Source organism: Colias eurytheme, chromosome 6 (assembly GCF_061535395.1).
Source record: "Colias eurytheme isolate Ceu_HAF_F1 chromosome 6, ilColEury1 Martin Lab GWU primary, whole genome shotgun sequence".
Taxonomy (NCBI): Eukaryota; Metazoa; Arthropoda; class Insecta; order Lepidoptera; family Pieridae; genus Colias; species Colias eurytheme.
Genome location: NC_142985.1, coordinates 13,423,181 through 13,439,743, shown reverse-complemented (window position 1 = coordinate 13,439,743; position 16,563 = coordinate 13,423,181). Strand labels below are relative to the sequence as shown.

Below are 16,563 nucleotides of genomic sequence, written 5' to 3'. Positions count from 1 at the left end.
ATTTTCGCGTAAAAATAGCCTGTACCAATTTATTATTTGTATTTATTATTTATTATCTTTACGCAAAGTATAATTCATGTAATTAATTGTTGGTTAGATAAGAAAACTAACACAATTTTTTTAATCAGGTTAATTATAACAGATAACTTAAGATATTATGTAAAACTCTTCATTGAAGCCACCTTATCGCATCAATGCCTCCACCACGAATAACTGAAGATTATATCTCAAAGTTATTGGCTTCTCGCAGAAGAATCGGTGCCAAGAGACCAACTAGAGACTGCGCTAACACCATGATGTATGGCTCCTCTTAACAAGAATTTATGTGAAAGCTATTAAATTCTTCTATTAAATAGCATTTCGACACTGTTGGAAAACTATTACGACGCTTAGAAATATATGAGGTTATTTTCATGTTATTCTGCTCATAACTTTCCTGGCGATTTATGTTTCAATAGACATTCATCGACTATAATCTATACTACTCAGATAAATTATTATTATATGTGTAATTTACGTTGATAACAAAATCAAGCCATGAATCTTGGATAGGTCTGATTCCATTTCTAATGAACTTATATTTATTTTAAGTATTGGAAAGAATAGAAAAAAAGTATTGTGTGCGGTGTGTAGGATGTCACTGGGAATCTTTCACTTGACTGTACCATTTTCGACCTTCGGCTACTCGTAAGTCGTAATGTAATTTATTATAATATTCATTCGAATATATGAAGGGGTACTCCACACTTTCCTGTTTTTGATGTACTCGTGACTGTTTCTACGAAGTGAACAATAAACAAAAAAGTATATTATATCATAACATTGACTAGTCAATCAAAAACAACATTACAATAATCATAATTACCTTGAACTAAAAACACAAACTATTTATATAACTGAATCTGTTTGTATAAACAATAATAATAAATGTAGCAATACAATTATTTACCTTTTATGAAATGGGTTTTCTCTTTGACTCGATTAATTAATACTAGTCTATAATATCAAATTACGTCTGTTAGCAGTGAAGTGCCTATCCAAACGACAGAACTAAAATGGATGAAAACCAATTTATAATATTAGTTTAAGTTGAGAACTGAGAGCAGGGAGCGGGTTATTTGGTTAATTATATTTTGTAATTCTGGCTTGAAGAGTTTATGTAGTATCTTGTAGTTTGATAAATAATTTCGTGGTAATCTATGAAGTTTGATATGAACTTAAATGATTAAATGTAGATAAATAATATAATATTATAGAAATATTTCTAGTATCTCTCGCATTTATTTCAAAGTTTTATTGATACAAGTAACGTTAAAAACATGTGGATAGGGGCGTTAATTTGTGTCTATTAAAATATTATGAAATCATACGATGCGGTGGTATTTTATTTAGCAAACTACGTCTTTATAAATGAGATTCATTATAGTATTATACATTAATGTGCTCCTTCTCATAAGGCACCGGTTTATTGTCGTATACACTAAAAGGCTGGCAACTTGACAAGTCTAGTCTCTGAAACTTTTAACGTTGTAGCAACATTACAAACATTTGTATTTTCTGATGGAAAATCTTAATAAGAATTTTACTTTGAACGATATATAATAATGTTAGACGTAACTTTTGATTTAATATTTTTGTGGATGAGTAGTTGTCACTGTTTCCTGTCCGAACATGCTTAGCTGTCGCATACTATAAATTGCCGCGTTCCTTTGACTCGTGGTGCATTCGTACGAATCGTGCCTAGGGGCTCGGACGCTGTTTATACGACGTTCGACCCAACTACCCTCACTTTACTAATAGTCGTTGACTAGCTGCGTTTTGTTATCAACTACCTACATCAATTAGGTAGCTGTGTAGAATCGCAGTACATTCTTATTACATTCAAACTAATATTTTAACGCAGCCTCGCATTTTATTTCTTATATCAGAAGCGGGATAGAATTCAAGCCTACACTTGCTAATTGTTTTGAGTTAACGTAGTTTTGTAACGGCATACTGGCGTTTGTGTTTTTTCGTTCGTTGTGTGAAGTAAAAGTTTGTTACGTGGATTATTGTAACGGGAATGTAGTTCATCGAAGGAATTGTGTGTAGTGATCCAAATCGCCAGTTGAACTCTGGCGTTGAGGTATAGTCTAGTCGCTGACGTATCGTAGTGATGTATTTCACTAGTCGTACGAGCGTAGATATACCAAGATACGCGAACGGAGTGCCTATGTCATGTGAATGTGGTTATTGTTCTGTCAGGTCAGTGTGGCCGAGGCAGGATGGTTGTGTAATCCCGAGATGAACTACCGTAGTGTTTTAATACGAGAAAAGGCGTACGAGGACGTACGATTGTCAGTATGGCCGTGTTAGACGTAACTTTTGATTTAATATTTTTGTGGATGAGTAGTTGTCACTGTTTCCTGTCCGAACATGCTTAGCTGTCGCATACTATAAATTGCCGCGTTCCTTTGACTCGTGGTGCATTCGTACGAATCGTGCCTAGGGGCTCGGACGCTGTTTATACGACGTTCGACCCAACTACCCTCACTTTACTAATAGTCGTTGACTAGCTGCGTTTTGTTATCAACTACCTACATCAATTAGATAGCTGTGTAGAATCGCAGTACATTCTTATTACATTCAAACTAATATTTTAACGCAGCCTCGCATTTTATTTCTTATAATAACATATTTTCAGACTAAAAATAAACTTTAAAGATTTCTTAAAAAATGTACACTTACATTAGGAAAGAATCATAAATATTTAGTACTGCTAATAATATAATTAAATATAAAGTTAGATCTCTCCAATCTTTTTAATTAATCTAGCTCTTCACACCGAAGTGCATTTGAGCAGATTTCATTTCAAAGAAATATGATTTCTCATTTAATAAAATTTGCAGAAACACGTCTACAACAAACAAAAAGAATCATAAAGAGGGTGCGGAAAGCATTAAGAAAATTAAAACAAAATGGCGAAGGAAAAAAATCTCCACCCTGTGTAGCTGTAACTTAAGTGCTCTTTAGTTGGCACAAGCGATCTTAATTACTTCGCAGGTTTAACGGCCACACTAGCCGGATACTATCGCTTTTATTACGTGTGAAAACATCTCCGCATTTTTAAAAGTCGGTAAAGCTTGTCATTTCACACGCACGTAACACTCCATAAAGAGAAATTCTCAGTTTATTACGTTTCGTGTTTTATGTTGATACTCTTTTATCTTATTTTTTGGAACGCTATGTTTTTATCAAATACTAGCCGCTTGTCCCGGTTTTGTTAGATTGACGCAAAAAAGGGAAATAAAACATGTAGATTTTTATAATCAGTGCAGTTGTACCTATTTATTAAATCGTAAAAAAAATATCTTCATAGAGTTTCATTTTCATTCACATAATATTATAATACTAGCTGTGCCCGCGACTTCGTCCGCGTGGAATAGTGACTGCATAGTAGTTACTACTTAACACACAATTATTGAGTAAACACGTCTTGAAACACGTACTACCATAAATAACTAAATTATAAGTAATTACAGATTATTTTACAGTTAAGAAATAAAAAAAATAATAACACAAAATAACTGTTAGTAAAATTAAAACTAAACTGAGCTATAAAACTTTGTTACAGAAGAGTTCAAAATTTCCAGGGTGTGGCTATCCTCTCGCTCCCATGTCCCCCTCTTCTTTCACAGCCTTTCAACCCTTCCCTTTCCATCCCTAGTAAATGGCAGAACCAATTTTGATGTAAATAATATTATCTAATTGTACCTATATGTACACGTCATATCCTATCGTTTGATGCTCCATTTGGTTTATTTATCTGACCACTGTCACCCCTAAAGTGCCCTATATGTAATAAACGGATGAACCGATTTCGATAAAACATTACTAATTGTAATTCACCCGTTATGCACATTCATTTGATATATCACTTAGGTAGGTACTATCACAATATTTGACAACATTCGTTTCTTTCATTCCCACTTATACCTATACAGTAAAGTAAAAAAAGTAGTCAAATTTTATCAAAATCGGTTCATCCATTTATTTGATATAGAAGGTATAAGAGTGGTAGATAATAAAAAAAGTGAATTTTGACTCAAGTGACATATGAAATGGAAGGGCATGACGTGTAAAGTATAATTAGACATATTTAATCAAAATCGGTTCATCAATTTACTATACCTATATACACGGTGTAATCGTTAAGTGTGCACAGGCGATTTTTCCGTAAGTATTACAGATAACAAAAAACTTTAAACTGATATCGAAAGTACTTAACCTAATGAGTAAAATGGCCGTAATAAATTTTTAAAAATAAATCGAGAAATATCAAAAAAATTATCTTTAAAAGTTTAAACCCTCCCATACATTAAGTATGAAATATGAATATCCCGTATACATTTGATATGAAAGATTTTTAGCTTTCTTTTTCTTTTTTGGTTTTCTGCTTTAATTACTTCGCAAATTTGAAGTGGCGTTTTCCACGCTTTTTCCGGACATTTTCACGCATTTTCCGGGGATTTTCCGAGCATTTTCCGGGCATTTTCCACGCTTTTTCCGGACATTTCCACCCATTTTCCGGATATTTTCCAGACATTTCCCTGGCATTTTCCGGTTATTTTCCGGGAATTTCCAGACATTTTCCGGGAATTTCCCAGGCATTTTCCGGGGATTTTCCGAGCATTTCCCGGATGTTGCCCAGACATTTTCCGGACATTTCCCTGGCATTTTCCGAGAATTTTCCACGCATTGCCCAGGCATTTTCCGGACATTTCTCAGGCATTTTCCGGGGATTTTCCAGGCATTTTCCGGATATTTTCCGGGAATTTTCCAGGCATTTCCCTGACATAGCCTGTAAATGACTGGAAAATCCCCGGGAAATGCTCGGAAAATCCCCGGAAAATGTCTGGAAAATCCCCGGAAAATGCCAGGGAAATGTCCAAAAAATGTCTGGAAAACATCCGGAAAATCCCCGGGAAGTGCTCGGAAAATCCCCGGAAAAAGCCTGGGAAATTCCCGGAAAATAACCGGAAAATGCCTGGGAAATGCTCGTAAAATGCCAGGGAAATGTCTGGAAAATATCCGGAAAATCCCCGGAAAAAGCCTGGAAAATGTCCGGAAAATGCTCGGAAAATCCCCGGAAAATATCCGGAAAATGCGTGAAAATGTCCGGAAAAAGCGTGGAAAATGCCACTTCAAATTTGCGAAGTAATTAAAGCAGAAAACCAAAAAAGAAAAAGAAAGCTAAAAATCTTTCATATTAAATGTATACGGGATATTCATATTTCATACATAATGTATGGGAGGGTTTAAACTTTTAAATTTAAAAAATTTCCGGAAAAACCGTGGAAAGTCCCTGGAAAATGCCAGGAAAATATCCGGAAAATGCGTGAAAACGTCCGGAAAATATCCGGTAAATGCGTGAAAATGTCCGGAAAATATCCGGAAAATGCCTGGAAAATCCCCGGAAAATGCATGAGAAATGTCCGGAAAATGCCTGGGAAATAAGTGCAAAATCCCCGGAAAATGCCAGGGAAATGTCCGGAAAATGTCTGGGAAACATCCGGAAAATCCCCGGGAAATGCTCGGAAAATCCCCGGAAAATGCCTGGGAAATTCCCGGAAAATGTTTGGAAAAACCCGGAAAATAACCGGAAAATGCCAGGGAAATGTCTGGAAAATATCCGGAAAATCCCCGGAAAAAGCCTGGAAAATGTCCGGAAAATGCTCGGAAAATCCCCGGAAAATATCCGGAAAATGCGTGAAAATGTCCGGAAAAAGCGTGGAAAATGCCACTTCAAATTTGCGAAGTAATTAAAGCAGAAAACCAAAAAAGAAAAAGAAAGCTAAAAATCTTTCATATTAAATGTATACGGGATATTCATATTTCATACATAATGTATGGGAGGGTTTAAACTTTTAAAGATAATTTTTTTGATATTTCTCGATTTATTTTTAAAAATTTATTACGGCCATTTTACTCATTAGGTTAAGTTCTTTCGATATCAGTTTAAAGTTTTTTGTTATCTGTAATACTTACGGAAAAATCGCCTGTGCACACTTAACGATTACACCCTGTATATAGGTATAGTAAATTGATGAACCGATTTTGATTAAATATGTCTAATTATACTTTACACGTCATGCCCTTTCATTTCATATGTCACTTGAGTCAAAATTCACTTTTTTTATTATCTACCACTTTTATACCTATATCAAATAAATGGATGAACCGATTTTGGTAAAATTTGACTTATTTTTACTGATAGGTCGTTCACTTTCATTTAATATATCACTAAAGTATATTCGACAACTTTAATTATTTTCATTCCCACTTTTACCCCTATATAGGGTAACGGCACCAGTGGTCAGCCTCATAACAGTTTTTTGAAGTTTTGACAATTGCCATTTCTACACCAATCGTCGAATAAAAAAACGTACAACATGTATGGATTTATTGTTTATTGTAGTTTCGAATCAGCGTTTATCAAAAACAATAATTCTCTTAGTAAAATATATAATTAATTTTAAACAAAAAATGGCCCAGTGTCCCAGTGAACAGCCTCTAAAAACCAATAAACAGCCTTGTTGAACCCAGTGTTCAGCCTTTAGTAAGTATAACTAATTATGAGATCAAAATAAACAATGTTATATCAAAATCAACTATATTAATCACATTTTTATAGCAACGATTCACATAGCACAAAAAAAATGTATATCGCACATAATACAAATATTATTTTAAACATACTATTACAATCTCTTTGTGTCTTCTTATTTTCTAGGAACTTCTTATTATTTATCATAAAAACAGCAATAATTATTTTTAAAGAAATCAGCGATATTAGTTTATAATATTATTGATGTATCTATAATCCACAATATTGTATAATTATAATCAACCACAGGAGGATCTCTTTCGGAGGATTTCTCTGGAGGATACTGTTGTCTTGGCGGCATTTTTAGCTAGAAAAAAAGGGAACAATAATAACTTTTGGATATGAATACACATAATACCATTATTTCAGGTAAAACTTAACTAACATGAAGTATTACTTATAGATTTAAACACAAACATTCGCATTTATACTTAAAATATTATTTCAATAACATCGTGGCTGAATACTGGATCATTGAGACCACAGATTGAGACCCATTGGTCAGCCGCTTGAAAAAAATATTTTGAAATGCGGCTGACCACTGGGTTTTCTAACAATTAGGATAATCCCAGTAATCAGCCCCAGGGGCTGTCCATTGGATCTTTCATAAAAAATCGGTATCCATTGGTCAGCCCCTCAAATTTTTAAGTAAAAAAACAATATTTTTTATCAAATTTCATAAAATTAAATGCTCTAAGTAATCTATAAAGTTATTATCTATAAAACACAATCACATTTCATACTAAAATATGTTATTTCTCACCTCTCAAAAGAGCACCACGTGAAACAAAAAATATTGCAGACATGACACTTCTGCTCTTGTCGGCGGACAGCACCTGTACGAACGTGATTACTTCTCTCCCCTGACCCCCTGCTGCTCCTATTGCGTGATGCATGAACCAATAACGAAACAGAGCTTCTATTTAAGTGCGCGTGATTTGGTTATTTTGATTACAGCGATATTTATGGCCAATAAACAACGCAATAGGCTGATCACTGGTGCCTGGCTGACCACTGGTGCCGTTACCCTACCTAGTTACAATAAATGGATGAACCGATTTTGAAACAGTTTATTTAAGAACCAGCGTCGGAAAATATGCTGCCAAAAAAAGAAACATCATCTAATTCGGATTACCTGCTAGCGAGCTACGGTGGCGCAAACACACACACACACAGCGGTCAAACACTTATCACCCATATTTTTGCATCGGGGGTTAAAAATATAATATAATACGACATAATTTAAAGGACTTAGTTATGTATAAAATTGTTTATATGTGTATAAAATGTTTATGTATAAAATATACCTAGAAATACCCCTCCCCCCTACTTACCCCCCCAACCCTTGGGGACTTTCGATATGATCACTTGGACATAACTGTAGCGTATAACAGATAACTTACGTTTTATCGTACACTGTATGTGTACCAATTACCATAGAATTCCTTAGCAAATGTTCGCCGTGAGTACTTAAATGGTCATAACTTTTTTATTTATGAACCGATTGACATGAAATAAACACTAAATGTTAAATGAAGATTACCACAATATATTAGTGGAAACCGCATCGAAATCGGATAAGCCGTTTCTGAGATTAGCGTGTTCAAACATACAGACAAACAGACAAACAGACAAACAGACAAACAGACAAAAAATTTTTTAACTTCAGTTTTGGGTTTGGGATCGATTTAATAATAACCCCTGCTAATTTTTTTTTACATATTTTCATTGTACAGACACCACTTTTCTAGAATTTTATTATATGTATTGATGATGATTATTTTAGTGCAAGTGCCTTGCATATTCCAATTCTCAATTTATTTACTCGATCGTGACCGATATTTTTATTGGCTTTCTTTCAACTTACGGAACAGAAAATATTTTTCAAAGTCTGTTTGTTTAACATATTTCTTACGTCGGTATCTAAAACTTTGCCTGATAAATTGAACAACTAGAGAACATCCCACAGTTTAGTACGAATAGACAATACAACAATACATTAAAACACCAGCCTGATGTCCAAAACTGGAACATTTAAAAGAAATATACGTCGATTCAAAGCTGCATCCGTAAAGGGAAACAAAATTGTGCCAAACGGGATCCAACGGCGCGTGTGCGTCACATTTGGAGCAACTCCAAGCGTCACTGCAAATCGCATTGATTGTACGAAATGCTCTTTATACATGGTGTAGAGTGTAGACAAATAAAGAGCTCTTTGTTTATTACCTTAGATCTCACAGTATTATGTCTGTTCAAGTAGCCTTTCAGGCTACCAGTTGAGTAAATTCCAGTCAAAACATATTATGAAACCTATTAGTATGTTTTAAACACACGTGTATGTGCATTTCTTCGTGAAGCTGAAATCCTAAAGTGAAAAGTTGTAATGTACCTACTTATTGTGTTGGTAAAGTAAAAGGAAAGATTTGATTCTGTGTGTGATTTAACAACATGACTGACCATTAGAATACAATATATTTAAGCAAGTGACATATTACTATGCTTAGCTTTTTTTATCGCCAGGACAAGTAGCTAGGTAGAAATTAATAATATGTTACATAGCTATTTTCTCACTAGCAACAAATCTTTCCCGAATCTACAGACTACAACAAGTAAAACGTAAAGCAATGTCACATACATTTAACCCGAATCCATCTCTAAATAAAGCACTCCGTTAAAATTTCATCCACGTTCGGAGCGACCACTAAATTGAATGTGTTTTTGTTAGCCAAATAATTTGTATTTCGGACGAGTGTTCCAATTGCCAATTTATTACATTCCAGTTTATTTCACGTAAAATCAAAGCTTGATGACGATGGCATTTGCATTCGCTATTTGCATAATTATGTATAGCTGGAATTAATTTGTGATATATGATACAAAGCTTTGCATAGCTAATTATTAGTAAATTGTAAATGTAGGTGTTACGTTGACATTTTTTCACACGCCCACGAAATTGATAGAAAGTAATATCACATTATTAATTGCCATTATGGATATCGTTGTATCAAATCCTGTATTCCTAGTAGACAAGTAGAACTGTACTGTACTGTAACTGTAGGTACAGCAGTATATTCGGTTGTAAAATCAACTTACACAACTGTTCAATTTATATGTTTTCTTTAGAGATAAGTTAGTAATAATATAGTAGCGTAAAAAGTACTGTAATAATCACGCTACATTGTTACATATACGTTCACTCTTCTTATAAGAGATATCGCAAAATAGTGTAATGTAGTGATATCACAACTAATTTCGCCTTTTTGTGGGTGTGGCTGAGTTCCTCAGGGAAACATACGTAAAATTCAATCGAGAACTTATCCCTACGGGCTATCTGTCCTGCAGTCTGCCATTCTAACGTGGTAATCCATTTGTTTTAGTTGTACTATTTGTTCTATGCTTAATGCTATGTATGTACATTGTACACTCGCTTTCACCTGTGTCTGCGTCCGCGTAGTCAAAAGAAATTGCCATGGGAATTACATGTCTCGCCGCGGTAAATAGTAGCTTAGGCCTCTCTAGCCCCCTAACTATCAGACTCAAAAACTTCAGAATAAAAACGCTGTGTTGTGACCAGAAAGAAAGACAAACAAGCAATGACACTTGGGCATTTATAATAAGTAAGGATTATCTTTACTAACTCCAACTCTAAATTTTCCAAATTGCAAGGTGGAGTTTGTCGAAAAGTTTTAGCCATGCAGTCGGTACTATAAACGGTATGCATGGTGTTTTTATGACATAAAAATGAATACTCCTAGTTTGGTACATGTGTAGGCTAACCGCTCCACTATCAGACGTGGAGGCATTACGCGTAAGTACTTATGTTTTTGCTCGTCAAAGCGACACGCGCAAACGCGGCGTGAGGTTAATGAGTAAGGTTAGAATGAGGAGTGGCAAAAACATCCAGCTCGGTCATTTGTCTCGCAGTTTTTGCTCGCTGCTACGTCGCTTGGTTATTTATCTTTTAGGGTATATTCGGGTGTAAATATTCCGCTGTTTTTGTGGAAAGTTTTCATTTAAACGGAACCTTTTATAATAATTTCGGAGAAAATCAGGCAGTCACGTTGTTTTCTACTAAATAATTATTATATAAACGTATTTAAATCTCTAATTTGTATCTTAAAGCTAGTTAGATAGCCGCATATTATCTGTTACGTACAAAATAAAATATTATTACTATAGTTATAATAATCAAACATGATCAAACTTCTAGAACATGAAACTTGATAGAACCTAATCATTTTTTCTCAGAAGCATAGTAAAATCTCATGTTACAAAATCATACAATACCCGTTACTAAAATCAGTTCAATATTTGGCCCGATTGGCCTGCGGCAACGAATATGCCGCGATGATGGTTCTGCCTCAGGGTTCAGACGTTACTTTTTATCGAGTGATGAGGTATTAGGTTGAGCATTTTCAGTCAGATAAGGATTTTCCTTTTTATTACCGACATGTAAAAATATTTATTTTATAAGAATCACTTAAAGATTATTAAAGCCTTGTGTTAATGTTAAATAATTGGCATTATACGTGGACCTACAGAATGTATAAAACGTAGCTACGTTCTAAGCGCAAAAATAGCACTTATTTCAGCAACAACATACTTTTCAACGGAGGAATTGCCCTGTTTAGATTTCAAGTTAGTGTATACTTAGTAGGAGTATAGTTTCTTTCAATAAAAGTACAGTACTAGATGTAAGCGTAAGTTCTGCAGATGAAGAGCTATGTTTAGTTGCTCTTCCAGGATAAACATTTCATATAATAACTGTGGAGAGAGAGAGAGATATATTTAATGGCTTATTGGGTTAGTAACGTTTAGCTGACTTCTTAGTCAGTCCCTTGAGCTCTATTAACAGGATTTGATCACGTTATAAAAAATCTCATATCGTTTATTCTTACTGATGCTTTGTCGAGAGCCAGTAGACCTTAGCTTCTTTAGAAATATCACTTATTACGGACATTACATTTATTGAAAAAATGATACAATATTATTTTAATATTTGACTTTTTACCAGTAATACGACTGCTCACTAACAATTTAATAAATACTAGACCTATATCTTTGACTTAAATATCAAGAATATACACCTTATATTATAAACTGACTATTTGAAAGGCTTTAGTCAATTTCTCTTCTTATTGATAAAATACATGCATGTTCTTCGGCCTATAATATCATGTACATGTAATAAAAGCAATACCCTACGCTACGATAATACGTTACCAAAAAATTACTACCAAAATTCGTGATCCAATAAAGAGCGCAAGAAATTCCCGATGGATACATTATGCAACTCTATCCGTCACTATATTCAGACACCAATTTCTGTGACCCCAATTTCATATTCAAATCGCGTCACGTAATATTTGCTTCCCGTAAATATAACTTAGCGAACGCCGAAACTTCCGCGCAGAGTTTGCTGTAAAAATAAAGCTGTAAGCGAATGAGTGAGGCGCTTGAAGTTTCCGCTGACACTGATATCGATAGACTTTTGTGATGTCTAATTGTAAAACATTGTATTACGATAAAATTTATGAACTAGAACAATTCATAATCTGCTGCTGCTGTCCGATTTATTAAACAGAAGATATTTATTTAACTTCCCGATTTTTTAACATGACTCGGCAACTAATTATGCCTGTTATATAAATATAATTTTATTTACTTAGGCATTATAAAAGAGGAAAATTATCTTATTTTTATAAGCTTTTACAACTTAATAATTCAACGTCTTATATTCTTTACAATGGAAGGATAAAGGGATATAAATAATGTTCTTAATTGTAAAAATGCAAATTCGCCTTTAGAAAATTTTCATGAGTTCTAAGTTAATATTTTCTTGTTCGCGCGCAATTTTAGTTTACGGCTGTCTTCCTTACAAAATTATCGTGCTAATACGCTGGAACAAAAATAGCAAATCCCCAGATTAAAGTAGCAGTACAACAAAATTGCACGGCTTATTTTTTAATTTCAAGTTTATTTTAAGAAAGAAAGTTTTAAACGCCCGCTTAGCGTAATGTTGCAGAATAACAAGCTGAATTTAACTCCCATTGGGATACGATAAAAATATTCTGCCAAAATGTAAGATAAAGTTCGTGCGAGTTTACCTTGGGAAGGAATATCAAAATTTTCCTTTCATTATAGGTATTACAAGTGTTACAAGAAAATTTCACACCATACCGTACTTTTAGAGATCAGTTCTAATTACACGCCATGTTAGGTAGGTATGTCATGGAAAAATATCTGCCGTTAGAATTTGTTATTTTATTAAATTCAACTCTTCCATATAATACTTATTTATTATCATTACACAAAATTCACACATACCCCACTTGCAGCTGGTACCGTGAAACAGCCGGCGGCGTGCTGCGCGAAGTCCGCGACAGCGAAGGCGCCGGCCGGTACAGCATGACAGCTGACGCGATCAGCATCCGCCGTGCTGACCTCAACGACGACGGGCGATGGGCCTGCCGGGCTGCCAACACACACGGGCATTTGACGCTGCGTCTACACTTGGCTTTACGCGCACATCTGACGGTCCATGTACAGCCGCATACTCAGGTTAGTTGGGTATTAATGTGAACTTTATAGTAGTTACTCAGTAAAACCCACAAAGCGTGACTTGAATTTCTATCTACTGAACAATTAATTAATTACGTTTTTACGGACGCTCAAGATTTTTAGTGACAAGATAAATAACGAAATTTTGTTTCCAATGAAAATAAGATTAGACGTCATTAGACCTCGAAAGTTGGCGTCTCATGAACTTAAGCTTCTTGTCCCGTGTTTACCCGCATTAGGGACCAAAACAAAATCCTCCATTAGCGCTCGCGTTGGGATGAAAGCCTTTTAATTATAGCAAATAAATGTACGCTAACTCGTTCGTTAGGCTGGGGATAGATTATGTTGTTAGCATATTATTATATGTGTGTAAATTGATAGGGTCAGTCCATAATTAAATAAAGAGTTTACACGGATTAGACACGTACTGTGGACACGTAGGCTATAGCAATGGCTATAGTCCTTTCAATTAACAACAAATAACATTATTATTTCATAGAGAGTATCAATGCTTGTGGCTATATTTAGAAATTATCTGAGATTCGCTAGATTTATCTAGACCAAAATATTAATCTTGGCACCTAATAAATATTATTTTACACTTAGATTTGTTCACTAGTTCTATATAATACTTATAACATTATTAGATTAAGATGTACGATCCAATAAAGTGGAAAAAGAAAAGAAAACTATAACACTGATTATATGTTTTATTCTCTGAACTATGTGTGACAATGTTGCCATAAATTAGCATACATAAGGATTTGCATTTTGCAGTAACAGTGTATTCTACAAACTGCACTTGAGTTTACTGTTATTGTTCTACAAGTTTTTAGAATATCTTTAAATTATGTTATTGTATATCAATCATCATCAATCATCAATCAATACATATAATAAAATCGTAGAAAAGTGATGTCTGTACAATGAAAATATCATCAATACATACATACATACATACATACATACATAATATAATAAAATCGTAGAAAAGTGATGTCTGTACAATGAAAATATTAAAAAAAAACTTAGCAGGTGTTATTATTAAATCGATCCTGAACCCAAAACTGTAGTTAAAAAATTTTTTGTCTGTTTGTCTGTATGTTCGTGCACGCTAATCTCAGAAACGGCTTATCCGATTTAGATGCGGTTTTCACTAATATATTGTGATAAGCTTCACTTAACATTTAGTGTTTATTTCATGTCAATCGGTTCAGAAATAAAAAAGTTATGACCATTTAAGTAATCACGGCGAACATTTGCTAAGGCATTCTATACATGAATTACTTTATTACGTAAATTATACGCTAAAGTTATTCCTTGACATGTCCAGATGATCATATCGAAAGTACCGTGGGGTGGGGGGGGGGGGGTTTAGCTGAGGGGGTAGTAGGGGGATCAAAGGACCTTTATTTCGATTTTTGCTCATAAGTCTAAAACCTGCACAAATAGCATTATGGTTACTTCTAGGTAAATTTTCTAAATAAAATGTCTTTTAAATTATGTCGTAGGTATTATATTTTTAACCCCCAACGCAAAAAGAGGGGTGTTACGTCCGCTATGTGTGTTTGCGTGTCCGTCTGTGCAACCGTAGCTCGCTAACGGGTAAAACGAATTGGATGCGTTTTTTTTGTTACATTAGTTGTTCTTAGGTATTATAGTGTATCAAAATCGGTTCATCCATGCAAATTTTATCAAAATCGGTTCATCCATTTATTTTATATAGGGATAAAAGTAGGAATAAATAAATGAATTTTATCAAATATACTCAAGTGACTTATCTAATGAAAGACATGACGTGTAAAGTACAATAAGACATATTTTATCAAAATTGGTTCATCCATTTATTGGATATAGGTATAAAAGTGGGAATAAAAAAATGAATTTTGTCAAATTGGGTATATTTGACAGTGGCATATCAAATGAAAGGGCATGACATGACGTGAGAAGTATAATGAGGCATCTAGGTATTTAATCAAAATCGATTCATCCATTTTAGTCCATTGAATGAGTCCCTCCAAGGGGGGTCTAGAGTGCGTGAGTTAATAACGTAAGATGTTTCTTCGGAAACACGTCAAGAGTCCCTAGGTAATAAACATACTAAAACCCCGGGACACTAGGAGGAGCCCCGGAGTGAGGGGAGGGGGGGAATGGGGCCATTTTTTCATTTTTCGCTTAAATCTAAAAAACGGTACATGTTAGAGAAAAACTTTCAAGGAAAAGTTGAAAGGCCATAAAATTATCTACAAGCTGTAGCTAAATCATTTTTTCCTATATCCTACCGTTTCTGAGTTATACGCAGTAAAAAATGATTTTGGCTCAAACAATTTCCCCATACTACACATCAATCGATCAAAAAATATTTCTTTCTTCCAAAAAACTCAAATGTGCAACTTGTGACCGGTACTGATAGATTGCTCTTAATTAGGTCTATAATTGGTAAAATAAACACATTCCTCCATGGAAGCCTTTAGGAGGAATCGATTGTCAAAATATTATATTAGGGTAGTTTGAGTTACTGAACTTGATCTTTTTATTTTTTTCTTCAAAAAAATTCAAAAGTGCAACTTGTGACCGGTACAGATAGATTGCTCATAATTAGGTCTATCATTGATAAAAATACCAGATTCCACCACGGAGGCGTTTACGGGGAATTGAATTTTATTAGGGTAGTTATGATACTTGAACTTTTTATTTTTTTTCTTCCAAAAAACTCAAAAGTGCAACTTGTGACCGGTACTGATAGATTGCTTTTAATTAGGTCTATCATTGATAAAAATACCAGATTCCACCATGGAGGCGTTTACGGGGAATTTAATTTTATTAGGGTAGTTAGTTAAAAAGTTGAAGTATCGTAACTAACCGTAACGACCCTAATAAAATTCAATATGTAACTCCTAAACGCCTCCATGGTGGAATCTGGTTTTTTTATCAATGATAGACCTAATTATGAGCAATCTATCGGTACCAGTCACAAGTTGCACTTTTGAGTTTTTTGGAAGAAAAAAAATAAAAAGTTCAAGTATCGTAACTACCCTAATAAAATTCAATTCCCCGTAAACGCCTCCGTGGTGGAATCTGGTATTTTTATCAATGATAGACCTAATTATGAGCAATCTATCTATACCGGTCACAAGTTGCACTTTTGAGCTTTTTGGAAGAAAAAATAAAAAGATCAAGTTCAGTAACTCAAACTGCCCTAATATAATATTTTGACAATCGATTCCTCCTAAAGGCTTCCATGGAGGAATGTGTTTATTTTACCAATTATAGACCTTATTAAGAGCAATCTATCAGTACCGGTCACAAGTTGCACTTTTGAGTTTTTTGGAAGAAAAAAATAAAAAGATTAAGTT

At 34.3% G+C, this 16,563-nt stretch overlaps 1 protein-coding gene and 1 long non-coding RNA gene across 2 annotated transcripts in view; one reads left to right on the top strand and one right to left on the bottom strand.

Annotated features, from left to right (window-relative positions):
- The window catches only part of Dscam3 (Down syndrome cell adhesion molecule 3), a 115,669-nt gene that overhangs the window by 71,278 nt on the left and 27,828 nt on the right, over positions 1-16,563 (top strand). Inside the window, exon 7 of the mRNA XM_090102664.1 lies at positions 12,985-13,207. Coding sequence (XP_089958790.1) covers positions 12,985-13,207 — 223 coding nt within the window. The remainder of the gene's footprint in view (positions 1-12,984; positions 13,208-16,563) is intronic.
- Positions 6,435-7,677, bottom strand: LOC149908142 (uncharacterized). Its single transcript, XR_016456831.1, has 2 exons — positions 7,410-7,677; positions 6,435-6,953 (listed from the first exon to the last, which is right to left on the bottom strand). It is a non-coding gene; the product is annotated as an uncharacterized LOC149908142 (long non-coding RNA).